Source organism: Bubalus bubalis, chromosome 18, assembly GCF_019923935.1.
Source record: "Bubalus bubalis isolate 160015118507 breed Murrah chromosome 18, NDDB_SH_1, whole genome shotgun sequence".
In the NCBI taxonomy this organism is placed as follows: domain Eukaryota; kingdom Metazoa; phylum Chordata; class Mammalia; order Artiodactyla; family Bovidae; genus Bubalus; species Bubalus bubalis.
This window is the reverse complement of record NC_059174.1, coordinates 55,714,187-55,741,972: the sequence shown is the minus strand read 5'-3', so window position 1 is coordinate 55,741,972 and position 27,786 is coordinate 55,714,187. Positions and strand designations below refer to the sequence as shown.

At 55.6% G+C, this 27,786-nt stretch overlaps 3 protein-coding genes across 9 annotated transcripts in view; 2 read left to right on the top strand and 1 right to left on the bottom strand.

Annotated features, from left to right (window-relative positions):
* Positions 1-742: 742 nt before the first annotated feature.
* ATF5 (activating transcription factor 5) lies at positions 743-5,265 on the bottom strand. Its single transcript, XM_025270020.3, has 3 exons — positions 5,126-5,265; positions 3,584-3,880; positions 743-2,055 (listed from the first exon to the last, which is right to left on the bottom strand). The coding sequence occupies exons 2-3, from the start codon at positions 3,759-3,761 to the stop codon at positions 1,391-1,393; spliced, it is 843 nt and encodes a 280-aa protein (XP_025125805.1). The 5' UTR covers positions 3,762-3,880; positions 5,126-5,265; the 3' UTR covers positions 743-1,390.
* On the top strand, positions 5,066-27,786 carry NUP62 (nucleoporin 62). 2 transcript variants are annotated; one of them, XM_006080068.4, is made up of 2 exons: positions 5,066-5,200; positions 25,206-27,786. In XM_006080068.4, exon 2 carries the CDS (start codon positions 25,269-25,271, stop codon positions 26,829-26,831), a length of 1,563 nt encoding a protein of 520 aa, XP_006080130.1. In that variant the 5' UTR covers positions 5,066-5,200; positions 25,206-25,268; the 3' UTR covers positions 26,832-27,786. The 2 variants fall into 2 exon arrangements, with proteins under 2 accessions (XP_006080130.1, XP_025125803.1); XM_025270018.3 differs by lacking the exon at positions 5,066-5,200 and adding an exon at positions 18,490-18,624.
* The window catches only part of IL4I1 (interleukin 4 induced 1), a 34,177-nt gene continuing 11,459 nt past the window's right edge, over positions 5,069-27,786 (top strand). For 4 of the 6 annotated variants that reach the window (XM_025270016.3, XM_006080067.4, XM_025270014.3 and 1 more), the window contains exon 1: positions 5,069-5,200. The gene's annotated coding sequence lies outside the window, so the exon portion shown is untranslated. Of the gene's footprint in view, positions 5,201-18,503; positions 18,625-27,786 lie in introns of those variants that run through there. The other 2 variants (XM_044931347.2, XM_044931348.2) reach the window with 1 other exon arrangement.

Here is a 27,786-nt window from a genome sequence, read left to right as displayed (position 1 = left end):
ACTGAGCGACTTCACTTTCACTTTTCACTTTCATGCATTGGAGAAGGAAATGACAACCCACTCCAGTGTTCTTGCCTGGAGAATCCCAGGGACGGGGGAGCCTGGTGGGCTGCCGTCTCTGAGGTCGCACAGAGTCGGACACGACTGAAGCGACTTAGCAGCAGCAGCAGAACCCTTTAAATTGATTCCCAACTCTGTAAAGGGTGCCCATCTGCACGAATTTTTTTCCAGCTCATAAAGAAAGATTATCATGGAGAAAGTGTTAGCACCCAGATCGGGCTCTCCATTACCAGGTCACCGCTAATTTACCTCCTGACTTCCCCTGGAATCTCGGCTCTGACAGCGCAGTGCGATTGCTCTTCAATACCGGGTGCCCCACAACTGTGCTCCAGCCACCCGGCCCCTTTGGTGTCACCCTCTTTGGTGACAAGGACCACGGGGAGCTGGCACCTTTGGCTATTTTCACTGTCTACATCCTAAATGGAAGTTAAAAGCGGGTCTTGTATCTCTACCAGTTCAGTCAGTCTTCTAAATGGAAGTTAAAAGCGGGTCTTGTATCTCTACCAGTTCAGTCAGTCTCATCTTGGCTTTGACCCTGTGTGGAAAGTGTGTGCTTGACTGTATTATGTTATTTCCATTATTATCATTATTGCCTTTGGTCTAAGACTGCCCTCCCCCCCTTGCCTTTGGTCTAAGACTGCCCTCCCCCCAGCTTCTCCTTTCAAAGACCAGACGCACATAATCAGAGGAAATTCTTCCTTTTATTTCCACTCACAAAGCCCCCTTCCAAAAGGATCAGTCCCTGCCCTCCCGCACCTCCCCCAACACCTTCACAAAACACTGATTTCCTCCCAGAGCTAAAACGTACACCCCGTCACCCATTATGGCCACTCCCCCAGGTCCCCCAAATATGCACCTGCTCTGCCAAGTCGGCTACCTCTTGGTTCCACCTCCAAATGTAGTTCCCAAGGTCATTTGGCTTGTTTTGCTCATTCCTTGGGCACCTTTCTTTGAGCCCTCCCTGACTTGGTCTCCAGATGGCTTCCCTGTTCTCCTTTGCACAGACGTTCTGCAGGGCTTCCTGGGCTCACTTCCCTGCTTGAGAGATGGGGTTTCCAAGCTCTCCCCTGCCTCCCAAATTCCCCATGGGCCTCTGTTCCTCAGATGTTACTTGAAGGGTGTAAATGCTGACTCATGTCAAACGTTTCATGATTCTGGGGGGTGGGAAGGGGAGGTAAGAATAAAAGGGGAGGGGGAGGGAGGAGAGAGAGAGAGGAGGGGGAGGGAGGGTTTGGAAGGAAGCTGGAGGCAGGGGGATGACTGGGGACCCTCCCCCCTCCGCCCCGGAGCCGAAGACCAGCGCCCCCTACAGCTCGAAGCCCCCGCCTGGCTAGCTGTTCCTGGTCCTCTGGCTGCGAGCCTTGTACACTTCGATGAGCAGATCCTTGACGTACTGGATCTCCCGCTCCACCGACTCCGCCCTCTCCCTCAGCTCCCGGTTCCGCGCCTCCAGCCCCTGGCACTCGCCCTCCAGGGCCTCGCCCTCTGCACGCTTCCTCTGGCGGTACCTCAGAGCTGCGGACTTGTTCTGGTCTCGCTTCTTTTGCTTGCGGTCTCCTCTGCTGGCAGCAGGACTGGGGTAGGGGGCGGGGCGGGGCGGGGGCGGGGCTTGCGGAGGTGGGGGCAGGGGCGCCAATCCCGAGTCCCCCTGCCCAGCCTCACCGCGGCAGTAGATGGCCAACAAGTCGAGGGTGTCCAGGGAAGGGGGCTGGGGGAGGTCAAAGGTGGGCAGGGGGAGGGGGAGAGGGAGGGAAGGTGCCGGTGCCGGCGGCTGCGGCGGCGGCGGCGGAGGTGGGGAGGATGGTGGGAGCAGAGGGGCATCGAGGAAGTAGTCTTCCATCTGCTCCAGCTCCTTCTTGAGCAGGGAGGCCATAGCTTCCAGGTCAGGTGGGGGTGGGGAAGGTGGGGGGAGGGCACCTGAGGGCAAGGGGGGCTCCAGAGGGAGCAGGGCTGTAAAGTCGACCCGTTCGGTCATCCAGTCAGAGAAGCCGTCTCCTGGAGGATTGCAGAGGGACAGAAAGCTCCTTGATTTCCTAATCCTCCACCCAACCAGATCTCACTCATGCCCACCTCATTCATCCCATTCATTGAGTTAAACCACCAGCCAGCCAGCTAGCCAACCAACCAATTAACAAATCATCAAACCAGTCAACAGACCAGCCAACCAACCAAGCAATAAACCAAACATCTAACCAACCCGTTAACCAACCAACCATCAATGACCCAAATGAGAAAACAGTCAACCAGCCATTTCTTCAACTGTTCCAACATCCTCCTTACTGATTACCCTGCATCTCTGGTTTCTTGATTTACTCTCTAATTTATTATAAATGGCAAACTAGATCACATGTAAACACACCCTGTTTCATCTTTAATTACTGAAACCCCACTATGTACCAAGCATTTGGGATACACTTCCCTCATAGCTCAGTCGGTAAAGAATCTGCCTGCAACGCAGGAGACCCAGGTTTGATTCCTGGGTAGGGAAGAGCCCCTGGAGGAGGAAATGGCAACCTGCTCCAGTATTCTTGCCTGGAAAATCCCATGGACAGAGGAGCCTGGTGGGCTACAGTTCATGGGGTCACAAGAGTCAGACACAACTTAGCGACCAAATCACCACCAATGAATAAAATGGGCTTCCCAGGTGGTGGAAGAAGTTAAGAATCCACCTGCCAATGCAAGAAATGTAAGAGATGCAGGTTCAATCCTTGGGTCGTGAGTATCTCCTGGAAGAGGGCATGGCAACCCACTCCTGTATTCTCGCCTGGAGAATACCATGGACAGAGAAAGGAGCCTGGTGGGCTACAGACACGATTTGGCGACTTAACACCCATGCACGCAATGAATAAAATAATTCCTGCTTCAGGGGCTCTGCCTGTGCTGTTTCCTGCATCTGAAAAGCTCTTCCCTTGGGTCTTTTTATGGGTCATTCCTTACCATTCCTTAGGTCTCAGCCAAAATGTTACTGACTTGGAGAGGGTTTCTTGGCTCCCCCCACCAAACTTGTCCTCGTTGTCATTTTTATTTTTTTTTTCTCATTGCCATTTTTAAACTCAGCTAAGTGTTTGCCACTTATTCCCATGCATCATTTGTCTCCTGCGTGTCTTCCCAGTAGTGTGTGTGCTCCAAGAAGGCAGGGATCATGTCAGTCTTGTTCCCAGCTGTGTCCCCTAAAACAGTGCCTGACATATTATGCTGTTGTTGTTGCTTAATTGTTCAACTTTTCAAGCCATGTCCAACTTTTTGTGACCCCATATACTGTAGCCCACCAGGCTCCTCTATCCATGGGATTTTCCGGGCTGGAGTGGGTTGCCACTTCCTCCTCCAGGCTTTCTTCCCAACCCAGGGATTGAACCTATGTCTCCTGTGCCTCCCGATTTGCAGGCGGATTCTTGACCTACTGAGCCATTGGGGAAGCCCTATTATAGGTACTCATTAAAAGATATTTATCAAATGAATGAATTCTTCTTTCTTCTCCCTCTCCCCCTAGCTCACCCCACCTCCATTCTTCACCTACTCTTACCTGCCAGGGGCTCTCCCCCCCCTGGAAGCCCGCCCTCCAGGGCTCCCCCAAGGACCTCATAGGGGCCCAGGGGGGCAGGGGCCAGGGGGAGTTTCCCATAGTCTACGAGCCAGCCCAGCCCGCTAGCTGGGAGCAGAGTCCTGTCCAGCTCCAGCCCCAGGGTCGCCAGGAATGACATGGTTGCAGCACGGGCGCTGGGCACCGACGGCAATGGAAGAGGCTGCACCAACAGCTGGGAGGAGGCTCTGGAGGTTGCTCAGCTGGGCGAAGACAGGCACCAAGGCAAAAGTGGAGGGCCTGCAAGTGTGACACAAAAGTGAGTGCGTCAGGATCAGCCTCACCTACTATTGCCAAAGCCACAGGGAAATCAAACCACCCCCGCCGAGTCCCAGGATTCCTCATCCTTTCAGAATTCTAAACCTGTCCTTTCCCTGTATCTGAGCCCCACCCACTCCCAAGGGAATTCTCTTTACGTTTGGCTTATTTCTCAGAATTCCCAAGACCCAGTCCTTCCAATACAGAAACCTAATGGTCTCCCAGGGAAATTTCCTTAAAGTCCTTCCCACTCACCCCATAATATTTCCTTTCATTTAAAAAAAAAAACAAAAAACCCACACTCAATCCCAGGGGAATTTTCTTCCAGTCACATCTCTTCCTCTAAAATATAACTTTTAGGCCTCACACCCTCCCTAGATTCCAGCTCAAATCTGTTTCCATGGGAATTCCCCCTTGTCCCGCCCGGTCATCAAAGTTATCCGTTCAAATCGCAGTCCTCCCTTTGAATTTTGGGGCTGATCTCCACTGTCTCTCGAAGTCCCGCCCCCACGGTTTATTTTAGCTCCACCCCTGCCAGATGATTCCCCAGAGGCCCCGCCTCTTTCTCAGGCAGAAACCCCCCCCCTCAGCAAAAGGTTTCGTTAGCCCCGCCCCAACCCCGTCCTCGGCGACGCCTCTTATCCTAGCTCCGTCCCCTAAACCGGTCGTTTCTAACCCCGCCTTCTCCCCTGTCAATCTAAATCAGTCCCCGCCCCAGCAGGTGCCTGAATAAAAGGGAGGGAAGATAAGCTCGGCGCCTGAGCAAAGTGGGAGGCGGCTCTCTCGCTGAAAGTTACAGCGCATGCGCCACGTCCCGAGCCGCACCATAGCTCCTTCAGGCTACCGCCCTCCTGGGGAACAGTGCGCATGTGCGGCTGCTTATTGCCCGCCCTTTGCGCAAAAAATACAGCCTCAGGTGGGCAGCTGCGCATGAGCAATCGCTCGCAGACGGTCAGGGCGGGGATGGGGGGAAGCCACCGTGTCTGGAAACTAGTGCGCAGGCGCACACGCACGTGGCTCTCTTTTTTAAACACCAATTGTCTGGAAGAACGCACCCGCCCGAGTGCGCATGCTCGGTCGCGCGAGAACGCTCGTCTTCCCTCTTCTGCGCCTGCGCGACCGTGATTCCTCAGTCTCCCCACCCCCCCCCAGGCTCGGTCGCGAGGGCCGCGAGCTTCGAAAGGGCGGGAAAGGCGGTTGGAGAGGGAGGGGCGAGCGGTTACTCACTCCATGGCTGCGCAAAGGAGAGGCGGCGGCGGCCTCGGCTGAAGAGAGAAGGCAGGAGCGGAGAGCGCAGGCGCGGTGAGCGCGGAGACTGGCCGGGGGCACAGAGGGGTCGCGGCTACAGAGCCATGGCTGGGGGTACGCGGGCGGAGGCGGCGTGGCGGTAGAGTGAGGAGAGCCCGAGATCTGAGGATGGGGAATGAGGCGGCCCCGGGGCCTGGACACAGATATACCGCGGGCGGCGCAGCACGGCCTGCGCGGATCCTTCCGCGCCCCGCCCCGCGTGGCCCCAACCCGGAGGCGAGCCTGCACCCCTGCCCTCGGGGATCGGATCCTGGCTTTCGGTCCCGAGGGTTCAGACATCTCCTTCCTTTTACCCGTGGCTACCTCTAGCCCCGCTTTTCTCCCGACTCCGGGGGTTCCGACCCTCCGTTCCCTCTGACTCTGAGGTCCGGCCCTTTGCTCCCTCTGATTCTGGTGACTCGGTAACCCCTCTTCCCTGAGGGTCGCGCTAGTTCATTTCTCCTTTGCTTTCCCCTGCTTCGCGAATTTCCGGCCAGCCACATGCTACTCTCTTCATCCTTCAACTGCCGTCCCACTCTGAGAACCTTTCCTGTGGCTTAGAACCTGGTGTGAGTCACAGAGCGCGCTCCATTCAAATCACAGGCCGGCGAAGGTGGCCTTGGGCAAATGACCTGAATTCTCTAGCAGCCTAGATAGGAGACTATCAGTAAAACGCGGAGAATAATCAACTCTACCTGGTGGGGTCATTTGTGAGAATCAAATAAGTCGATGCCTGTGAAACTGAGAGCCCACTTCATACATGCTCTCTCAACCTCTTATTGTGAGCAGGAAGGAACCCTAGGGCCCGGTGTCACCTTTTCCGACCCCGCTGGCAGGAACCCCAGACGCTAGACCATACAGCACTTGCTAAAAGGTCATCCTTGTGTCTCCTTTATCTCCTCCAAGGTATTTCCCAGCCATCCCCGCCCTTTCCCATTGACAACATGGACGCTCAGCCCCATCTTGGTGCAGGGAGTCAGTTATCGCCCTCAGGCCTGTTATCTTCTCTGTGTCTCCTGCGCACCTACCCTCAACGTTTATCCTCAGCATTCCTTTCAGGCCAGTTGGTTCCTTCTTTTGTCCATACCCCCGACCTAGGCTCCCTTTCAGACTGTCCTCTACCTCAGCTCCCCCCACCCCATCGTCAGTCGTGCAGGTCTGCCAGAAATAGGAAGATCTGTAATCCATTGTTCAAAGAGATGGGACTTCCTAGCCATCCCCTCCCGGTGCGCTGGACCCTCCCAGCCCAAGTGGTTGTGGGTCTTTCCTGTGCTGCAGAAACCCCTCCTCTCCCCACCTCCGTTCATCCACAGCAGGACGTTACAGCTGGAGTTGAGCTTTTCCTGGTGCTTATTGAGACTGAATCAAGATCCATAGAAGACAGGGGAACTTGATCTTGAGAGTTATCTGAGAATGAAGACATGCAGGCTTTTTTTTTTTTTTTTCCTTCCTCTAAGTTCAGGTGCTTTTTTTTTTTTCTTCCATATTTATTGGGATATGATTGACATGTAGCACTGGGTAAGCTTAAGGCCTACAGCATAGTGATTTGATTGAACATACCTCATAAATTGATTAGTAAGTGTAGTGAACATCTCCTACAGATACAAAACTGAAGAAATAGAAAAAAAATACATCCTGTTTTCCTTGTGATGAGAACTCTTAGGATTTACTCTTGTAACAGCTTTCATACACAACATATGGAGGTATTAGTTAGGTTTATTGTATATTGCATCCCTAATCCAGGCTACTCTTGCATACCGGAAGTCCTTGGGATCTGACCACATTACTTTATCCACTCTTCCAGTATTTGAACTCTTGCCCATTAGGGGCTATGTTTTTTACTGAGGCAACAGAGTAATGTTTAAGAGCACGGACTCTGGAGCCAAGTTGTTGGATTCAACCCCTGACTACACCCCACTTAACTAGCTTACTGGCAATTTCCCTTCCATGTGTCTTGCTTTCCATGAATAGTTCGAGAATCAAATATGGAGTTGAGTTAATAGAAACATGCTGATGGCCAATGTATGTGGCCATCGACAGTACCTATTTCTTAGTACTGTTTTGAGGATTAAATGAATTAATCCAGGTCAGGTGCCCTTGGACTAGTGCCTGGCACAGAGTAAGGTGTTACATAAGGGGTTCATTGTTATTATTAAGGTGGATATGTTTTATGTCCAGTGCCCAGCAGTAGTGCTTCTAAAGGTGTTTTAAGTAAGGATTGACTTCCACTCCTCAGTGTTGAGTACTAGCAGGTGGGATTAGGGGAGGCCACTGGACAGGCTGCTGGCAGTGAGGGGGGACAGTCATCCCCCAGTCTTCTCTTCTAGATTATAACTGGCGGACTAGGTAGAGTATTTTTCTTTAAATAAACTTTCTATTTTGGAGTAACTGTAGATTGACCACAAAGCTGCCAAGACAATACAGAGTTCCCGAGGAGCCCCTCACACAGCCTCCCCCCTCCCCGTGGGCATCTTGTGTTACATCTTGTGTTACACTGGTGTTTGTCACAACTCGGGAGGCAATGTCAGTCTGTTTCTGCGACCTACCCCCTCGCCCACCCTATCTTCTGATTTCACCTGTTGTTCCCTAACCCCTTCATTTCAGGATCCCCCCAGGATGCCGAGTTACACTTAGTTTTCACGTCTCCTCTGCAACCTCTGGTCTGTGGAGGCTTTTCAGACTTTTCTGTTCTCCTGTGACTTTGATGTTTTTGAAGAGTGCAGGTTGGGTATTCTGTGAACTGTTCCTGTTTGGCTTTGTCTCATAGACTGGGACTTGGAGAAGGAAATGGCAACCCACTCCAGTATTCATTCTTGCCTACAGAATCCTGTGGATGGAGAAGCCTGGTGGGCTGCTGTCCATAGGTCTCACAGAGTCAGACAGGACTGAAGCGACTTAGCAGCAGCAGCTGGGACTGTGGGGTTTTGAGAGGATGGTCAGGTTAGACAGTTAATAACTTGAGAATGAACTTAGTATGGAAATCTTGCTACCAGTTGCTTGCAGTTTGCTGACTGAGAAGACCCTGGGCGGGTCGCGGTCCCTGCCCCGTGTGCCTCTTTCTCTCCAGCTGGGTCCCACAGAATTGAGTCCTGGTGCCAATCACCCCGCCCACGCAGCCGGTGCCAGCAAGCACAGGAGCTCCTAGCCCTTCCTAGCCTATTCCAACTTCTGAGCAACGGGTCATCAGCGGTGCCTGGAAGCCCGGGTCTTGGCACCCTGCACCCTCTCCCCACACCCACCCCTGATCTGGATCCATGGGCCCTCCAGGACTCAGATGACTCCGCCTCCCTGAGCTTGGCCAAGTATTTGGGGTCCAGCTGCCCGCCCCCGCCTCCCCCGCCCCTCGCGCCCTTCAGCTCCTGGGCTGAGGCTGGGAGCCTGGGTGGGGCTGCTGGGGACTCTTTTTCATTGCGGAGGATCCAGGCTTGGGGAGTGAGGTGGCAGTTGCAGGCAGGTTGCGTCACCCCGGCTCTTTGATGGGGAGGGGGAGTGGGGGGAGTTCTCTGGGGGCCGGCTGCACACCTGGCAACGGTTAGCGAAACCCTGGATGGGGGAGACGCCCAGTCCAGGGGATTAGGCAGGAGGAAGGAGAGCCTGTGCAGAACCCTGGGAATCAGGCTCGATGCCAAGAAGGGGCTCAGATCACAGAGGCTGACCCGCGGGGCTTGCAGGGGGCAAGGCGGAGGCCTGGGGAAGCGAGAGGGATTGTGCAGGGCCACATTGCTGGTTAGAGCGCTGTCCCTGCCACACACCTTCCAAGGGCCTGCAGGCCCCAGGGAGAGCTTGTCTCCTCTCAGACGTCTGGGGTCCCTGACCCCCAGCTTGGGACATAGCCTGCTGGGAGGCTGCCAGACCTGGACCTTCACCTCAAGTCTGCTGCTGCTTAGTGCTGCCAGGTTCTGTTGGTTGCCACCTGCCCCTCCCCCACCCCCCTGCGCCAAAGGAGACCCCCCTTGTCTGTTCTATCGCAGAACCCACTGCTTTCCCAGTCACGGTGACAGCCTGGTGTGATGGAAGAGGCACCAGGTTTCCATCAGATGGACCCAGGTTTCAGTCCCGTGCCCACATCACCTGATCCTGGCCAAGGGTGCCGATGTGGCCCTGACTGCTGGGCCTCCGCTGCGTTCTTACAAATGGCTCCGGTGGCTCCTTGGCCCTTTGATCAAGGGAAAGGTGGCTCAGAGCATTGTCTCTGGAGTCAGCCTGTTAGGTTCACACTCCAATTCCGCTTCTTCTTTGACCCTCAGCAGGTGGCATCTTCTCTGTGTGACTCAGTTTCCTCATCCATAAAATGGGGATAAGATGACCCACCTCATAGGCTTATTGTGAGGATTAAATACATAAATGTATGCAAAATTCCTAGAACGGGGCCTGCCTGCCTAAGTGTGAGCGTTATTTCTCTCCAAGTCTTGGGTGCTGAGAAGATTGTGTGAAATGCTGTAGGTAAAGCCCGCACTACGGCCAGCCCGTGGTCGTTTCTCTTCCTGTTCCTACCACACTTCGTTCTGCTTTCAGAGCCCCTCGAAAGCAGATGTCTGTGTGCCTGACGGTTTCCCTGAGCACTTAGAGTGTAAGTCAGGACCTCCTCATTCCCAGGAACTGCTCCACACAGCCCCCAGCCTTCTGCTGTGGCCTCACAAGGCATCAGAACTTTTTTGCCTGGCTGTGCCTCGAAGCATGCAGGCTCTCAGTTCCCCAACCGGGGATTGAACCCATGCTCCACCCCCCGCGATGGGAGCAGAGTGCCAGCCACTGGATCACCAGGAAAGCCCCACGTCAGTTCTGTTTTTGGCTTTGCTGGGACTTTGTTGCTGTGCAGGCTTTTCTCTAGTTGCAGTGGTGGGGGGGTGCTCTTCGTTGCAGGGCATGGGTTTCTCGTTGCGGTGGCTTCTCTTGTTGAGGGGCGCGGGCTCTGGGGCATGTGGGCTCAGTAATTGGGGCAAGTGGGCCAAGTTGCTCCTGGGCATGTGGGATCTTCCCGGACCAGGGACTGAACCCGTGTCTCCTGCCTCGGCAGGCGGATTCTTGACTACTGAGCCACCAGGGAAGCCCTCACATCAGTTCCTTTTTAAAATGAGTTGCTGAGGCACAGAAACTGGGGAATTCAATTCTGTGTTCCCTGAAGAGGCCCTTGGGCAGCTGTCTAGATCATGCAGGCCAGGAGCAAGGGTTGGGAGTGGGTGTCCTGGCAAACAAGGACAGGAAGGCCAAGGCCAGTTCAGCTGGGGAAAGGGCAGTGCGGGGGCCAGACACACAGCACAGGTCTGCCACGTGGCCTGGCAGCTCAGAGTCCGCCAAAGCCCCTTCTCTTAGTGGCTTCAGACAACACACATCGATTCCCTTTCCGTTCTGGAGGCCGGCAGTCTAAAAGAGTCTTCCTGGAACAGTGATCCCCAGTCTTCTAGGCACCGGGGACAGGTTTCGTGGAGAACAGCCCCTCATCTCCCACTGTGCGGGCTGGTGCTAACAGGCCGCGGCCCCGGGGGCTGGGGACTCCTGTTCTCAAGGCTCTAGGGGAGAATCCGTTTCCTTGTATTTGGGCCCTTGTGAGCACTCTGGGGCACACCCCAATAATCCAGGATAGTGTCTTCACCTCAAGATCATGAATGTAACGTCTGTAAAGTCCCTTTGACCATATAGGGTAACATACTCACAGATGCTAAGGATTAGCATGGGGACGTATCCATCCCACCATGCCTCCCTCTCAGAGCCTCAGTTTCCTCATCTGAGAGCTGCAGGCTGCCAGCCCTGGGGTGCCCTTCCTCACATGCACGCAGAGACTGGACAGGGCAAACTGAAGGTAGTTAGCAACACAGTACCCTGGCCCTTGGGACACTTGCTTCTCCCCGTGTGCCCTTAAGCAGGGCCCCGCTCACCCATGTGCCGCATTAGCGGAGCAGGGACGGGAGCAGGGCGGAGGACCCAAGAGTGTGGAAGGGCTTCGGACAGCGCCCGCCCTGCAGGCACGTGTGCCAGCCTGGCGGTGCGGAGCTTCAAGTTTTACAGAGATGAGAAATAGACCTTTCCACAAGGTCCAAGTTTGAAAAGGTTGGTGAGTCACTCACAGAAACCCTGGTGAACTGAGTGTGGAGAGGTGGGGGCCAAGGGCCCTCCCTGACCTTTGCGTGCAAAGTCGCCCCGTCACACACCCCAAAAATATGTCCTCCTCTGCCAGGGCAGAGACCAAAAGAAACAGAATTCTCAGGGCAGGGTCACCCGCCGGCCTGACCCAGGTTGAGAGGGTGCCAGCCTTGCTCAGACACTGCCGGTTCCTGTGTAAAGACGTGGGGGGCAGTGTTTGTGGGGAGCAGGGAAAGGGGTCTCTAAGAGTCATCTGGGAGGGTTGGGGGCCTCCGTCAGCCATCCATACCCCAACCAGATGCCACCACGGACACGTGTAGTTAAGCAATTTGGGTTTCCTGCTTGCTGCAGTTGGGGGTGCCCACCCTGGGGGCCCACGGGGCATCTCAGGTAGGGGCTGGGCTGGGCTGAGTGACTGGGGAGGGCTCAGGGGGGCGGGTTTCGCTCTGGATCGGAGGCCAGCAGGGAGCGGGGCCTCTGTGGCAGCGTCGGTCATCCTTGGAGCCAGCGCTGCGCTGTGCTGAGCGAAGAAGCGGCTGTCAGCTCTGAGTCAGGAGGCTGGTGGCTGGTCATTTTTGTGCTTTGTACAGCGTTTGTGTTCTGGTCTGTGTTGAGCTGCGCAGTGATCCAGCGGTCCGCGTGGCCTTGCCCGGTGCGTCCGTGGAGTTGTTTGTGCCCAACAGGAAAGCACCAGGCGGCTGTCAGAGCTACTCTTCCCTCTCTCAGCAGATAGGCTCGTCCTGCCGGATGGGGGACGGGAGTGGGGGCAGCCTGTACCCCTGCCCTGGATGCACATACCCCTGGGGTCCTCGAGCTCAGAGCAGAGGAGCAAGGCCAAGATGAAGGCAGCCAGCAGCACTGGATGGCTGGTCACTGGGAGAGCTGGGGGAATGGGGCAGGGGTGGAGGCTGGGGCAGGGGAGCTCAGAGGGGAGACCTCCCAGCCCCACCCCCCCACAGACCCGTGGGGACTGCCCCGTGGGGATGTTCGCGGGCCAGCAGGGCCCTGGACCTCAGCCCCGTTAGGTTTGCTCAAGAGCCCTTTGTCCCCTTCCTCCTGCCCACCCCCACCCAGAGCAGGAGCAGGCTCCAGGGCGGGGAACAGGGGGCAGGAAAGAGGGGCTAAGCCCCCCCCCCCCCCCCAGGTCTCTAGGTGTCTAGCTTGCAGTGGGGGAAACGGGCAGCACTGAACTGGATTTGAGAGTGAAACCCGAACCACTGAACTAGTCTGGAAGGTGACGAGATGGCCTGGGATGACGTCAGGGAACCGGAAGGGGTACTGGGCGTAGCATGCGAGGGGGCGTTGTGTGGCAGTGGGAAAGGCCCTTCTGGAGAGGCTCCCGAGGCCCCGGTTCAGCTCTGGGGCCAGACGGCCTCAGTCTTTGCTGCCGTCTGGGCGACTCTGGGCGAGTTACTGAAGTTCTCTCCACTCCAATAACATCTGTGAGATGGAAACGCTGGTGGTTCCGCTCTTTGGGTTGTAGTCGGTACAGGTAAAGGTTTCCCAGGTGACTGAGTGGTAAGGAATCTACTTGCCAATGCAGGAGACATGGGTTCGGTCCCTAAGTCAGGAAGATCCCCTGGAGGAGGAGATGGAAGCCCACTCCAGTATTCCTATCTGGGAAATCCAATGGACAAGGGAGCCTGGCGGGTACAGTCCATAGGGTTGCCAGAGAACGGGACGCGACTCAGCACACACACTCAACAGCACAAGTAAAGCACTGCAGATGAGGCACGGGATAAACGTCCCGCGGTGTTGGTGTGGCGACTGCCAGCCAGGGACAGGTAGGGGCTGTGGCTGGTTCTAATCTCAGTTATAGCCACCCCGCCCCCACCTCTGGTGGTTTTAACCTGGTTCCCAGAGAAACCATCTCCATGGCGACTGCCTCTCCCCTGGGACGCGGGTGTCGGTTGCAGGAGAGAGGCTGGGCGGGGGGAGCACAGGGCCGTGGATTTCTGTGTAGCTGCACAAACACACGTGTCCACCTGTGGGGCCCATAAAGCTCCTGGCCCTGGCAAGTCTCCCTCTCCGAGTCTTGTCTGGGTGGTCTCTCTGCTCCAGGCTGTGTTTCCACTGGAGTCCCCTGCTGGCCTCAGCTGACTGGAGCTTTTAGTCTCCAGTCTCCTCCCCAGCCTGTTCTCAACCAGCTTCACTCATCCCCAGAAGAAACCACAGTCGCGCCTTTAGAAGCATCTCTGCCCAGCCCCTCCCTGGCATCCCGTGCTTGGTTGGTTTGTTTAATGGCTTTATTGAAATAGTGCATAATTCACATCCATTTATTAAACTGTACAAATTCTGTGGGTTTTAGTACATTCAGAGTTGTGAACCTATTACCACAATGTAATTTTGGAACATTTTTATCACTCCAGAAAGAAACCTCATACCTCTTAGCAGGCACTCCCCATGCCCCCATCCCTAGGCAGCCTCTTCTCTGTTCTCTATCTCTGTAGATACGCCTGTAATGGGCATTTCGTGTGAATCAGATCATACAGTAGGAGTCTAGTTTTCTTTTTTTTTTTTTTTGGAGTCTAGTTTTCTAGGTTCATCCGTTCTATAGCATTTATCAATAGGGTTTTTTAAAGGCTGTATAATATTCCATTTTGTCCACTCATAAATTGATGGTCATTTGGGTTGTTTTTACTTTTTGCTGGTACAGAATATTTGTGTGCTAGTTTTGTATGGACGTATGTTTTCATTTCTCTTGGGAGAGGTGTAGGAATGTAACTGCCAGACTGTTTTCCAAAGTGGCTGTCCTGTCATACACCCCCACTGGTGATGAATGAGGGTTCAAATTGCTCCACCCTCACCAGGCTTGCTGTTACCCACCTTCTTTATTATCGGCATCCTAGTGGCATCCGTAGGAGAAGGCAATGGCACCCCACTCCAGTACTCTTGCCTGGAAAATCCCATGGACGGAGGAGTCTGGTAGGCTACAGTCCATGGGGTCGCTAAGAGTCAGACATGACTGAGTGACTTCACTCTCACTTTTCACTTTCATGCACTGGAGAAGGAAATGGCAACCCACTCCAGTGTTCTTGCCTGGAGAATCCCAGGGGCAGCAGAGCCTGGTGGGCTGCCGTCTATGGGGTCGCACAGAGTCGGACACGACTGAAGCGACTTAGCAGCAGCAGCAGTGGCATCCGTGAGCTGGTATTTTGTGGTTTTGATTTGCATTTCCCAGTGGCTAAGGATGCTTTCCCTGTGCTTACCAGCCATTGGTATACCTTCTTTGGCATCCCGTGGTTTTGACACAGGGCATTTTCCACTGTTCCTCAAGGCAGCAGACCCTTGCCCGTCTGAGCTTTGACCTGGAATGAGCTACTGATCTAACCTCTTCTCACCCTAACTCCTCCACATCCTTCAAAACAGTTTTAAACACCCTTTCCTTCGCTAGGATAGTGTCCTTGTCCCTCCCCTGAGCTTCTAGTAGGTTCTCACCAAAGCCCTTGCACGGTGTCTACCATGCCATCCGATAATCTGATTGTTACCCTCAGTAAGCTCTGAGTTATTTGAGGGCCGGGACCTTGTTTGACCCTGACTTTGACATTTATGTTGACACTGAGCAGGTTTCTTAACTCTAGAAAGGAGATGCTAATGGTACCTACCCCACGGTAGGAACATTGTAGAGCTAAACCGATCAGTACATGAAGAGCACTTGGAATGGTAGCTGGCACAAAGCAACCTGGACCTGTTTACTCAGTAACAAGCGTTTGCGGAGTGCCTGCAGGGGCCCGCAGCTGTCCCAGATGTTGGGGTACAGCAGAGGCGAGCACAGGCCCAAATCCTGCCCTTCCTGCCCTCTTCTAATGGGGAGACAAACATCTAACGAGATGTGTAAATGGAATGTACCGTATTTCAGGTGGCGCTGGCTTCCTCAGGACAGCCAAGGGAGATGTCGCTGAGCAGGTGACACTTTACATTTTAGCAAAGACCTGAAGGAGGCAAGGGAGGAAGCCATGGGGCTGTGGCGAGAGTGTTCCACGGAGCGAGAACAGCAGGTGCAAAGGCCCTGAGGCAGGGGTGCTCTCGGCATGTGTGAGGAGCAGCAGGAAGGCTTGTGGGACCGGAGTGGCATGAGGGAGGCAAAGGGTACTTAGAGGTTGGTGCATGGGCACCTTTTGGCCATTTGGGAGTAATGCTGCTGAGAACATTTGTGCACGAGTGTTTGTGTGAATACCTGTTTTCATTTCCTGTGGCTTTTCCTTCACCACATTTATAACACTGGGGTGTTAAGGACAGGCGGCCATGCCATATTGTCTTTTGTTTGCTCAGTTCAAGGCCTGTCTTGTCCCAAGTCTCAGTGGATGTTTGTTGACTGAATGAATGAGGTATGTTTGTGGATTATCCACACACGTGGCACATAACAGCACTGAATGGCTGGTGCGTTTATCATTTTTTAATAAATGCAGTTGGTACATCAGATTGGCAGAACTTTGCTAACTAAGGTGCTGACAGGTTGTAGGGAAATGGTTGTCTCAGGCACTGCCAGTTAGAATAAAGTGGATAGAGGCAGGTTGGAGAGTAGTTTGGTTGTCCCTAGTAAAACCAAGATGCAGATATGTGGCCAGTAGCTCTTCTTCTGGGATCTGCCCTGGAAAAGTGTGTGCGCCTGTGCCTGAGACAGCATGACTGCGCGTGCTTGCTGCACCACTGTTTATAGTAAAGAAAAGCCAGAAGCGTCCTACATGCCCATCGGTAGCTTGTTCAGTTGCTCAGTTGACTCTGCGACCCCATGGACCGCAGCACGCCAGGCCTCCCTGTCCATCACCAACTCCCAGAGTTGACTCAAACACATGTCCATTGAGTCGGTGATGCCATCCAACCATCTCATCCTCTGTCATCCCCTTCTCCTCCTTCCTGCCTTCAATCTTTCCCAGCATCAGGGTCTTTTCCAGTGAGTCAGTTCTTCACATCAGGTGGCCAAAGTATTGGGGTTTCAGCTTTAGCATCAGTCCTTCCAGTGAATATTCAGGACTGATTTCCTTTAGGATTGACTGGTTCTCCTTGCAGTCAAGGGACTCTCAAGAGTCTTCTCCAACACCATAGTTCAAAAGCATCAATTCTTTGGCACTCACCTGTTTTATAGTCCAACTCTCACATCCATACATGACTACTGGAAAAACCATAGCTTTGACTAGATGGACCTTTGTCAACAAAGTAATGTCTTTGCTTTTTAATATGCTGTCTAGGTTAGTCATACCTTTTCTTCCAAGGAGTAAGCGTCTTTTAATTTCATGGCTGCAGTCACCATCTGCAGTGATTTTGGAGCCCAAGAAAATAAAGTCTGTCACTGTTTTCATTGTTTCCCCATCTATTTTCCATGAATTGATGGGACCGGATGCCATGATCATAGTTTTCTGAATGTTGAGCTTTAAGCCAACTTTTTCATACTCCTCTTTCACTTTCATCAAGAGACTCTTGAGTTCTTCGCTTTTTGCCATAAAGGTGGTGTCATCTGCATATCTGAGGTTATTGATATTTCTCCTGGCAATCTAGATTCCAGCTTGTGCTTTATCCAGCCCAGCATTTCTCATGATATATTCTGCATATATGTTAAATAAGCAGGGTGACAATATACAGCCTTGATGTACTCTTTTCCCGATTTGAAACCAGTCTGTTGTTCCATGTCCAGTTCTAACTGTTGCTTCCTGACCTGCATACAGATTTCTCAGGAGGTAGGTCAGGTGGTCTGGTATTCCCATCTCTTGAAGAATTTTCCACAGTTTGTTGTGATCCACACACTCAAAGGTTTTGGCGTAGTCAATAAAGCAGATGTTTTTCTGGAACTCGCTTGCCCATCGTTAGAGGCATGGGTGAACGTGGTCTAGTCACACCACATTTTATTTATCATTCCTTCCAGCTTACTGGTTTACAGCAGCTGTAAGGAATGAAAAGCCTGTTGAAAACTATAAATTGTGGAGTGACCCACGTAGTAAGAGCCCTTGGGAGTAGAGAAAACGTGAGTAAAAGTATTTCCTCTGGCTGTAAACACGTGTGCAAGTGTATGTAGATAAGAGATATACGACAGCTTTTCACCTGAGTACCTCACGGGTGTGGGGACCAGGGGTGACAGATAGTGATCAGGTGACTCTTGGCTTTGTCAGTGATAGCCAAAACAAGATTTTAAAGAAAGGACTGGTGTATTGATTGTTCCATTAAAATTTAAATGTTGAATGCACTTAGGTGGAGGGAGAAAAATCTTTCAGTACAAGAACAAGATCTTGTCTAGTCAGATTATATTAAGAGTGTTTCTAGAATCTTCCTTAAAATCTACCCCTCTGGCTGTTTCCTGACTTTTCCACACGTCTAACCTGATTTGTTTTCCCTGTGGGGAAATTTGCCGTTTCCCACCACCTGAGCTCCTTCGGGTGCAAGTTTGGGCCTCAGGAGTGAGAAGTGAGAAGGAGAGTGTAATTGCTCATTAGTGGTGAGGTGATTGCTTGGGGTAGAGAGGCTGTTTTCCAGGGAAGAAAGGGAGAAGCCAGATAGCTGAGAACCTCTGGGTCCAAGAAGCATTTTTGTACCAGCTGGAGGCAGTTCAAAGGGCAGGAAGCGGAGGGGTTTCTGAGAGCGCTTCCTCCTCCATCTGGTGAGGATGATACGTGTGCGTGCTCAGTCGTGTATGACTGTTTGCGACCCCATTGGACTGCCGCCCACCAGGCTCCTCTGTCCATGGAGTTCTGCAAGAATACTGGAGTGAATAGCCATTCCCTTCTCCAGGGTATCTTCCCGACCCAGGGATTGAACCTGTGTCTCCTGCTATGGCAGGTGGATTCTTTACCACTGTGCCACCTTGGAAGCCCCGGTGAGGATGATAAACCTGCTTAAAATGACCTCTAAAATATTGTCAGTACAAAAAAGAGTGCTCCTGACTCATGCAGCCTTGTGTGGACAGAGGGAGAGAGTGCAAACTGCATTTGCTTAAATGTGTCGAAAATCTCTGGAAAGAGGCCCGAAAAACCCGAAAGCTTGTCTCCAGGGAAGAGAGGTAGCTGTGGGGGTGAGGGGGGACCACAGAGACCCCTCTTGTATCTTTTGAACATAGAACCATGTGAGCAGACTGTTCACAAAAAGTATGTAATTTTTGTTTTTAAAAACACCCACGAATAGAACACGTGTGCGCAGGCCTCCTGGGGGGTTGGTGTGCGGGGGCATTTGGGGATCTGTTCATGTGAGCGGGGCATGGCGGCAGGACAAGGGCCAGGGTTCCCACAGACCCTCCTCCCCGCCCCCTGCAGGCAGGCAGGCACGTCTCCTGTTTGTCTGATGCCTGGGAGGGTGAGAGGCCTCCGGGGTGCCGTCCACATGGAGGCACAGGCCCGCAGAAATCAGGACCAGAGCCCTGGCCGCCTGAGGAGGTGAGAGGGCACCTGGAAACTGCCTCTTCCTGGTCTCTGTCCTGCCTCCCAGTGGGGACGCCTCATGCTGTGGAGGAGGAAGGGCTTCTAGCTGCCTGGGAACGGGGCTCTGTTTCCAGCCCCTGGGATTGTCTGGTCCTACCGGGCAGGGCGGTTGGGTAAGAGCCAGGCGGAGTGGCCCAGGTCCCCAGCAGCTCCTGCCCGGCCCCTGGTGCTGTCTGCTCCGCCCCCCACAGCCTGTCCCTTCGGAGCCTCTCCCGTGGCTTCACCCCATGCTCTGGTTGGACCCCGCAGGCCGCCTTGCTGCTCTTGAACCTGGAACAGCCAAACTCTGCCCCAGCTGAGGTCTGGGTAGCAGGCGGCTCGCCCCGATCGGCTGATTTCCATTCTTGCAGGACAGGCTCTCTGGGCTCATCTATCCCCTGAGGTTTAGAGGGGTTTTCTCTGACTCAAGGGAGAGAAGGGATCTGTTTCAAGAGAGATTTAAGAAGCAGGAGTTCGTGGGCTTGGGCCTGGCCTGTGGTGAGACAGCCCAGGGGAGGTGTGGGGGCAGGCGGGGGTGGGGGGGGTGGTCGCTGCACTCACACTGCAGAGGTACCGGCCCGGCTGAGGACCACTGGTGTCTGATCCCCTCTCTTCTCTCCCATCTCTCCTCCCTTCCTCTGGTCTCTCCGAGCCTGTGGCTGCACTTCCTCCAAGTCTTAAATGAAGAGCTAATTCTGCAGGGAAAGTGTAGTGGGCACTGAAGCTGCCTGACCTGCCTGGGCCCGGCTGGGCTTGGCACTGTGGGCAGCGCCACCAGGTGGCTGTGGGTGGGATGCCGGGAGCGGCTGCTGGGTCACTTCCCACGGCTGCAGTATTATTAACTGCACTGATAGTTGTTTCCTGGGCCCCAAGAAGGCACCGGGCACAGTAGTAAGTGCTTGACACAGATCGCTGACTGCTTCATCTCCCCAGGGACCATATGATTCTGGAGCCGTCATCCTGTTGTTTTCAGATGAGGAAACTGAGGCCCCAGGAGATGAACTTAAAACTAAGATCCTAGGGCTGGGAGTGGAGGAGCAGGCGCTTGGAACGACAGGCTGCAGCGCCTGCTTCTCGGTGCTGGACCGTGTCCTGCCGGGCGCCGACAGAAGAGCGCGGGCTGGATGTGTCAAGATTGCCGCAGGCCTGCTGCCCTCCTCCCGGCCCGCTGGTACCTAGACAGCCCTGGGCATGGAGCTCATTGGCCGGACTCATTGCTGCCCCGAGTGAAGAAGAGTTAGTTATGAAGGAAGGAGGCAGCCTTTGGGGAGGCAGCTGCCCCTGCCTTGGAAAAGCCTTGCTCTGGGAGGGTCGCTCAAGCTTCTGAGGTGACAGGTGAAGGGCTGCGGGGGTCGGGCAGGAAGCAGGGTCTTCCCGGCTTTGCTGTGGGTGTGTGGCCTGGCTGCCAGTTCTCCGTGACCAGCCCTTGACCCCGGCTGGCGGCCTGGAGGTGCATCACTCCCTCACTCCCTGGGCCACGCATCTGCCCGAGCACCCCACTGCGCCTCTAATACTGATTTCTGACACCTGCTCACCTCCTGCCCCAGAAGCTCAGCTCCCTTCCGGGAACTCCTGTTCGCTGCTGTGTGACCTTAGAGAAGTCGCGGCACCTCTCTGAGCCCGTCTCCCATCCAGGAAAGTTCAGTGTGCTGCCCCCTGGTGCTCTTGGCTGGTCCTGCTCACACAGGTGGCGCCCAGTGAGCGACGCAGGGACATCCTGCCCCCTGGGGCTGAGCCTGTCACTCCACGAGCCCCCTCAGTGCTCCAGGCCACCCTGTCCCTCCCTTTGTCATATGCGGCCCATTGCGGCTGGGTGTCTCACACGTCCATGTCCCAGGAGGTCGTCCCGCGGCAGAGGCTGTCCATGTTTTCAGAATCACAGCATTCTTACCCCCTCGCCCGCAGCTGCCAGGCCCAGCAGTGGCAGCACCCCGTGTCCTCAGCCAGCACCCCCACCCCGCCCCTTCCTCAGCCCATGCCAGGACAGGTTTCCCATTCACTTACCTTTACCACACCCAATCCTTCTCCTCCTTCGTCCCCCACTCTTGTGTTAAGTTCCTGTTGCTCTTGTTACACATTACCACAAACTTAGCAGTTTAAGATAACACAAATATTTCCTTGCAGTTCGGGGGTCAGAAGCCTGAGGCAGGTGCCCAGGGCTGTGTTCCTTGTGTGGGCTCAGGGGAGGGTCTGGACTGTGCCTTTTCCAGCTCACGGAGGCCACCTGCTCTGCTTGGCTCATGGCCCCATCCTCCATCTCCAGGGCAGCAGTGTAGCGGCTCTCGGAACGTCTTTCCAGGGTCACAGTCCCTCTGGCTCGCCTCTTCTGCCTCCCGATTCCATTCAGAGCTCTCATGATCACATCAAAAGCTCACGCAGGTGATCCAGGGTCGTCTGCCCGCTCGGGATCCTTAGTCACATCCGTGACATCCTTGTTGCCACGCGAGGTCCCAGGTTCTGAGATTAGGGTTAATCTTCCCTTTGGTCCAAGGCTGAGGTCTTCCCTCCCCTCGTATTCATTCCCAGACAGACACCCCTGTTCTGAGTATCTAAGGAAAGGGGAGCCCAGGGCTCAGAACAGTGCTGCCTGCCCTGGTCCCACGCTGGGACTTGTTCTGGCTCCTCTGGCCGCCCCCTCGCCCCTGCCCTGGCACCCTGCTGCCCCGCCCCACCCGGTCTTCCCTCCAGGACACTGAGCCTCGTCTGACACCCCGAGCACTTCCCTGCTGGGGTGTGAGGGCAGACTCCTCTGTCTCGTCCACAGCCGTATTTCCGGGGCCTTGAGCGGTGTCTGTGCAGAGCAGGTGCCCGCATACCTGTCGTGTGCTCTTGGTGCCCCTGTCCTCCGGGGGTTGACTGTGTTTTGCGGTGTTGTTGCTGTACGTAGGGTAGGGCCAAGTGAGTGCTGGAGTGAATAAAGTAGATGCAGCTCGGGCTTGGAGAGGCTGAAGAACTAATGACAGAGAGAAGGTTGGTGGGTCTGAGCGAAGGTGGCGGTGACGGCACAGAACCTGTGTCCTTGAAGCTGGGGGTGGGCTGCGCCTGTGCGTGGGGATCCCAGACTCTCGGGGCTGTGCAGGCACCTGGACGTGGTGTGGAAAACAAGGGCAAGTGTGCGGCTGGCGGCTCTGCCAGTCTCGCCCTCAGTGACCTCAAGGCAGCCCCATGGGCTAGAGAACCCGCTGCGGCCGTGGCTGCCCAGGCCGAGCACCCGGCCCAGGCCACCTTCCCCTCTTCCCAAGAACAGCATCACTTCCCCTCAACAGCGTCTGCTTCTCTTTTAGGAAAGCTCACCCCTTTGGTAACAGTGGAAAAGCCCTCATAAAGGGCAGAGGGTTTTTTGCGTGTGTTTCACCACGTCTGTGAGAAACTCCCAGTGTTCTGGGGGTCAGTGGTAAGTGAGCAATAACACCCAGGACAAACTGCATCAGGTCCCTGGCATCCGAGGTGTTGGAAGGAGAGGAGGCGTTTAATAAACAGTGAACCGTTAAACCAGACAAGATACCAGGGCAGGGGCGGGTGGGGGAGATTGTCTTCTTTGTGGTTTCTTAATCATATAAAAAGTGAAAACTTGCTATAAATGCTTTTCGGAAAAATTTTAGCTGCAGCTTATTAATAGCAAAACCTCTCTTGAGTGCGCTGTTGCGAACTGAGCCGTGTGGGTGTCCAGGCACTTCTGTCCGCTGGCTGGTAACAGACCCGGCTCGAGATGGCGCTGCAGTGAGCTGGGCTGGGGTCTCTTTGTGCCCAAAACAAGGAACCCAACTTCGTGCCTGAAAACAAGGAGCCGTCTTGCAGCTGCTTTTAGATGAAAAGAAACGTGTGAGGGAGTAGAGTGGAAGCCGGGGTACAGAATAGTGGCCGTGTGCCCTGAGCAGGGCTGCTGGCCCTGTGACCGGGGGCCCATGTGATGAAGTAGAAATCAGAGCTGTACAGTGCGGGGTGCGGGGGTTGGCTAGTGCCCACCTAGGGGTGGGATTGCAGGTTACTTCCATCTGAGTCTGCCCTCCCCGATCTGTGCCCCGGGGTCATCATCCGACCTCCACGTAGGATGGGTGTGAAATTGGCTGGGGTGGGGGGCAGGGGGTGACAACGTGCTGGGCACACAGCGCTGTTGGTGCCCGAGCCAGCCGCCCCCAGACCACACTCATCTCAACCGGGGAATGGGTCACGTAGCCCGAGGCCCCGGTGGGCAGTGGCAGCCGACCGTGAGTTCGCATTAGACTTGAGGCCAGCTACCACCACAGTCTTTTCCTGAGAACGTCACAGCTGGGTTGGACTCACGGCCCCTCAGGGCTCCCTCGCTTCTTCCCCGGCTTCCAGAGGTGACAGTGCGGCGTGTGTCTGCACGGGAACCGTGGCCGTGAGCACCGCGCCCTCCGGACTCGGCACGCTCCAGGCCTGCAGCAGCCACTCCACTTTCCTGACGAGGGCGCTGGGTCTCGGGGTCCTCAGGAGTCACAAGGTCCCCCTGTACCGTCAGACACTTGCTGCTCCCCAGCTGTGTTCATTTCCTGTGCTGTTCTCACAAATATCGCAAACTTAGCAGCTTGAAACGATGCACCTTTATTCTTTTGAAGTTGAGATCGGGGTCCAGAATCAATCTCACTGGGCTGAAATCAAGGAGGGCTGGTTCCTTTTGGAGACTGCAGGGGAGAGCCATTCCTTGCCTTTTCCAGCTTGTAAAGGCCCCCCGCATTGCTTGGCCTGTGGCCCTGTCCTCTGTCTCCCGAGTTCAAGGCACGTTACTGCAGCCTCCGCTTCCACCTTCCGGTGGTCTCTTCTCTAGTCTGGTCTCTGCCTCCGCATTTCAAGATCCTTAGTCACGTCTGAAAATCCCTTCTGCCACTTAGGGTCGTTCGCCCCAGGCTCCGGGCAGCGGGGCCTGCGTGTCTCCGGAGGGCCACATTTTTGGTCCTGGTGTTGGTGTTACATCCATGTGCTGGCTCCCCTGCTGCCTTCAGCACGGCCTCTGGGATCCAGCGCCGCCCCACAGCCAAGACCAGGTGTGGCTGAGCGCTAGCCTGGGGGAGGTGGTTTAATTCAGTCATCCCGTCTGTCCCACTCATATGGTGATTCTAGAACCCAGCTGCATAGGTTCACTGGTTCTTCGGAGTGAATTTACACTCTATAATTAGAGGATCGTTTTCAAAAACCTGTGTTTATTGTACAGGCAGGAATGAGCACTTGGAAACTACTGCAGATTAGCAGGGAGGCCATCCATGTGTGGTCCCACATCTCGGTGTATTTCTTTCCAGCCCTCCTTGTTCAGGGTAGCTGTGTTTTTCCATAGCGGAGATCACACTGCAGTAGTAAATTTGTGTTCTGCTTCTCTCTGTTGTCATTCCCAGCATTTCTTGAGTATAGTTAAGAGGCTGTATCAGTAGGTAGGCTGCAGAGCTTGCCTTATATCTGACGCCCAGTTGCCCCCTAATTGGTGCCTGCGCTTGACGAGGAGCTTGGTGGATTGGGCCTGTGGCCTGGGGTCAGCTCCTAGTAGATCACCACAGCCCCCTGAGCCCCAGTTTCCTCATCTTGGACATGGGGACACCATCTCTGCCTCCACAGAGCAGTGAGATGTCACTTACATGACAGCAGCCCACCAACAGTCAGTGCTTAGCCTGTGATCACTTCCCTGAAAACGCCTCTACCCAGGACACCCTCCAACTCTTTCTTCTCCAAGTCACCTTTGACTCTCCAGCTACCAGATGGCTTTGCTCGGGGCTTTTTCAGATAGAAAGCAGTCACCTTGCACTGAACAGGGATGTGCTGGCTCCCAGAGCTTCTAATGAAGACCAGGCGGGGCTGGTGAGCAGGACCAGGATTTCTGGCGGCTCTCTCACTCTCTGCACTTTCCCTCCCTCCTCTCTGCCCGCTCTGGTGGCGCTCACTGTCCCCCAGTGCTCATCCTCCGTGCCCTGCACCTGCAGGTGGGGGCGGGCTCTTGGCCAGCTCGAGTCTCCACGTCCCCTTGAAACCAGTCCCTGCGGTCAGGGGCACCAGGTGCTCTAAGCACTCGGGTCTCCTGCCCACCCTGAGTTAGGAGGGCGGGGGAGTGCACCCGCGTGCCCTCTGTCCTCCTAAACTGGCTCAGGGTGTGCCCAGAGGGAGCCTTTGGCGCCCAAGGCCCTGTCGCAACGCAGCTTCCCGGGGCCTGTCTCTGAGGTCCAGAGGGGCACTCAGGGTGGTGCCAAATCAGCCTACCCCTCACCCACGTGCAGTCAGCAGGGAGACCTGGGGGCAGATCCCAAAGGCTCCTGTGTGTGTCTAATCCCACTCGCCAGAGGCGCCTGCTCTTCAGCCCCCCCTGCCCCAAGCAGCGGGCCTCCCGCTGGTACTGACCCTGCTAGACCCCCGGGGTGGGGGCTGTGTCCTTGTCCGTCTTTCCTAGTTCAGCAGGGCCCGGTTGGATTCCACAGCAGGAAGAGGAGTGGGGGGTGCTTATCAGGCTTGAGTCCCGCCCCCCTGCAGACCGAGCTCCATCATGCCACTGAGGTGGTTTTTCCAGATCTGCCGCCTGATCATGTCACTTCCTCTGCTTTGCAAATCTTCCCAAGGTTGCAGACACCGGTGGATTTGCTTTGGAGCCGGAGTAGCTGCTGCCCCCAGAGTCTGGAGCCATGAGCGGGTTTAATTTTGGAGGCACTGGGGCCTCCACAGGAGGGTTCACATTTGGCACCACAAAGACAGCAACGACCACGCCCGCCACAGGCTTTTCTTTCTCCACATCCAGCACTGGCGGGTTTAGCTTTGGGACTCCCTCCCAGTCAGCCGCCAGCACCCCTGCCACCAGCCTGTTCTCACTCAGCACCCAGACTCCCGCGACACAGACCCCGGCCTTCAGCTTTGGGACCACGACGCCTGCAGCAGGAGCCACCGGATTTTCCTTAGGGAGCAACACCCCAAAGCTGAGCCTGGGCAGCACGGCCCCGGCCCCAGCCCAGCCCGGCGGCTTCGGGCTCGGGGGCAGCACGCTCAGCAGCGCGGTCTCCAGCGCCAGCACGTCCGCCCAGGGTGCAGCGCCCGGCGGCTTTGTGTTTGGCTCCGCCACCGCATCTGCCACCCCGCCCACCACATCCACGTCCGGGGGCTTCTCGTTCACAGGTGGGAGTACATCCCAGACTGGGACCTCTGGCTTCAACATAGGCTCCCTGGGGGGCCCAGCCCAGCCCCCAGCCCTTGGCGGGCTGCCCTTCACTGCGGCCGCTCCAGCAGCCACTGGAGCGGGAGCCGCACAGCCGGCCGCGCCCACCCCCGCCGCCACCACCACCAGCGCTGGGCCCTCGCTCTTCACCTCGCTGGCAACTGCTCCCACCTCGTCCGCCGCCACCGGGCTCTCCCTTGGCACCCCAGCGACCACCACGGGGACAGCAGGAGCGGGGACGGTGGGCTTCAACCTGAAGGCCCCTGGAGCAGCTTCCACCACCTCCACGGCGACAACCACCACGACCACGACCGCTGCCACCACCAGCACCACCGGCTTCTCCCTTAACATAAAGCCCCTGGCTCCGGCCGGGATCCCCAGCAACACGGCGGCCTCCGGGAGTGCACCCAGCGGTGCCAGCACGGCTGCCGGGGGGTCGGGCAGTGCTGCGCTGACCTACGCCCAGCTGGAGAGTCTCATCAACAAGTGGAGCCTGGAGCTGGAAGACCAGGAGCGGCACTTCCTGCAGCAGGCCACGCAGGTCAATGCCTGGGACCGCACGCTGATCGAGAATGGCGAGAGGATCACCAGCCTCCACCGCGAGGTGGAGAAGGTGAAGCTGGACCAGAAGCGGCTGGACCAGGAGCTCGACTTCATCCTGTCACAGCAGAAGGAGCTGGAGGACCTGCTGAGCCCGCTGGAGGAGTCGGTCAAGGAGCAGAGCGGCACGGTGCACCTGCAGCACGCCGACGAGGAGCGCGAGAAGACCTACAAGCTGGCCGAGAACATCGACGCGCAGCTCAAGCGCATGGCCCAGGACCTCAAGGACATCATCGAGCACTTGAACACGTCGGGGGGCCCGGCCGACACCAGCGACCCGCTGCAGCAGATCTGCAAGATCCTCAACGCGCACATGGACTCGCTGCAGTGGATCGACCAGAACTCGGCGCTGCTGCAGAGGAAGGTGGAGGAGGTGACCAAGGTGTGCGAGGGCCGGCGCAAGGAGCAGGAGCGCAGCTTCCGCATCACCTTCGACTGAGCCCGCTGCCGTGGGGGGGGTGCTGTGGCGTTGTTGGGGTGCAGGGAGATACGTGTTTCTGTGCTCCTGTCTTTCGAACAGTCGTGCTGTTGATAGAACTGTTCTGTGGTTTGACTTTTCGTCTTAGTGAATAGAAAGTATTCTCAGCAATCTGGGCCAGGCCGCAGCCTCGTAGGTGTGGTTTCTCCACGTCCTAGACCCTCTCCACCTGCTACAACCACCCGCCTCCAGTTGTGCTGGAGGAGGGCTGAGCCGCCAGAGAGCCGCCTGTCTCCCAGCGGGGTGCCAGGCCGCCACTCTGCCCGACAGAGTCAGAGATGCGGGGAGGAGAGCTCCATCCTCACGGAGCCAGCCGCCTGGAGTGAGTGTGAGCGGTTCAGAGAAATGGCCTGTGGGTGGAGCGGACAGTGGGACGTAGGATCTTAGAGGAGGAGAGACAGGTCAGAAGAGAAGAGAGGTCTCTTCTTGCCTGGCTGACACACCGCATTGGCCACCCTGAAGCCGGGTTGGTGTCGTCCATGGGCCAATCCACCCTGAGCTTGTGAGCGCACACCTTTGGTAACACTGGCCACACTAGACTGTGCAAACTACTCGCTTCTCCACCTCACCGTGAGGTTGTGCGCCCTGTGGGCAGGGCCTGTTTCCTGTCCCCCTTGTGTGCTCAGCACAGCAGTCCCTGTCACAGTATCAAACAGATGAACAGTAGAGATGAGACCGGCATAAAACGCTCACCCACCGAATGAATGCCTGTGGAAGTGGCCAGGGTGCCAGGGGCAGCCACAGACTTGATTCTGAACCTCCCAGAGTCAAGGCAAGCCTGGTCGGTTCCAGTGAGATCCAGTGTCCAGAGCCAGCTGTGTCCCGGGTGGCTTTTATGTTTGTCTTTACGCTCTGCTGTACTCTGAAATACCTATAACTGTATGTTGCTTTCCTAAATAAAATGTGGAATTTAAAA

Excerpts from the sequence above, each read along its gene's own strand:
- ATF5 (XM_025270020.3), bottom strand. The coding sequence starts at position 3,761 with ATGTCATTCCTGGCGACCCTGGGGCTGGAGCTGGACAGGACTCTGCTC. Across the intron at positions 2,056-3,583 it reads GGGGGGAGAGCCCCTGGCAG|GAGACGGCTTCTCTGACTGG; the intron begins GTAAGAGTAGGT and ends GCAATCCTCCAG.
- NUP62 (XM_006080068.4), top strand. The coding sequence starts at position 25,269 with ATGAGCGGGTTTAATTTTGGAGGCACTGGGGCCTCCACAGGAGGGTTC.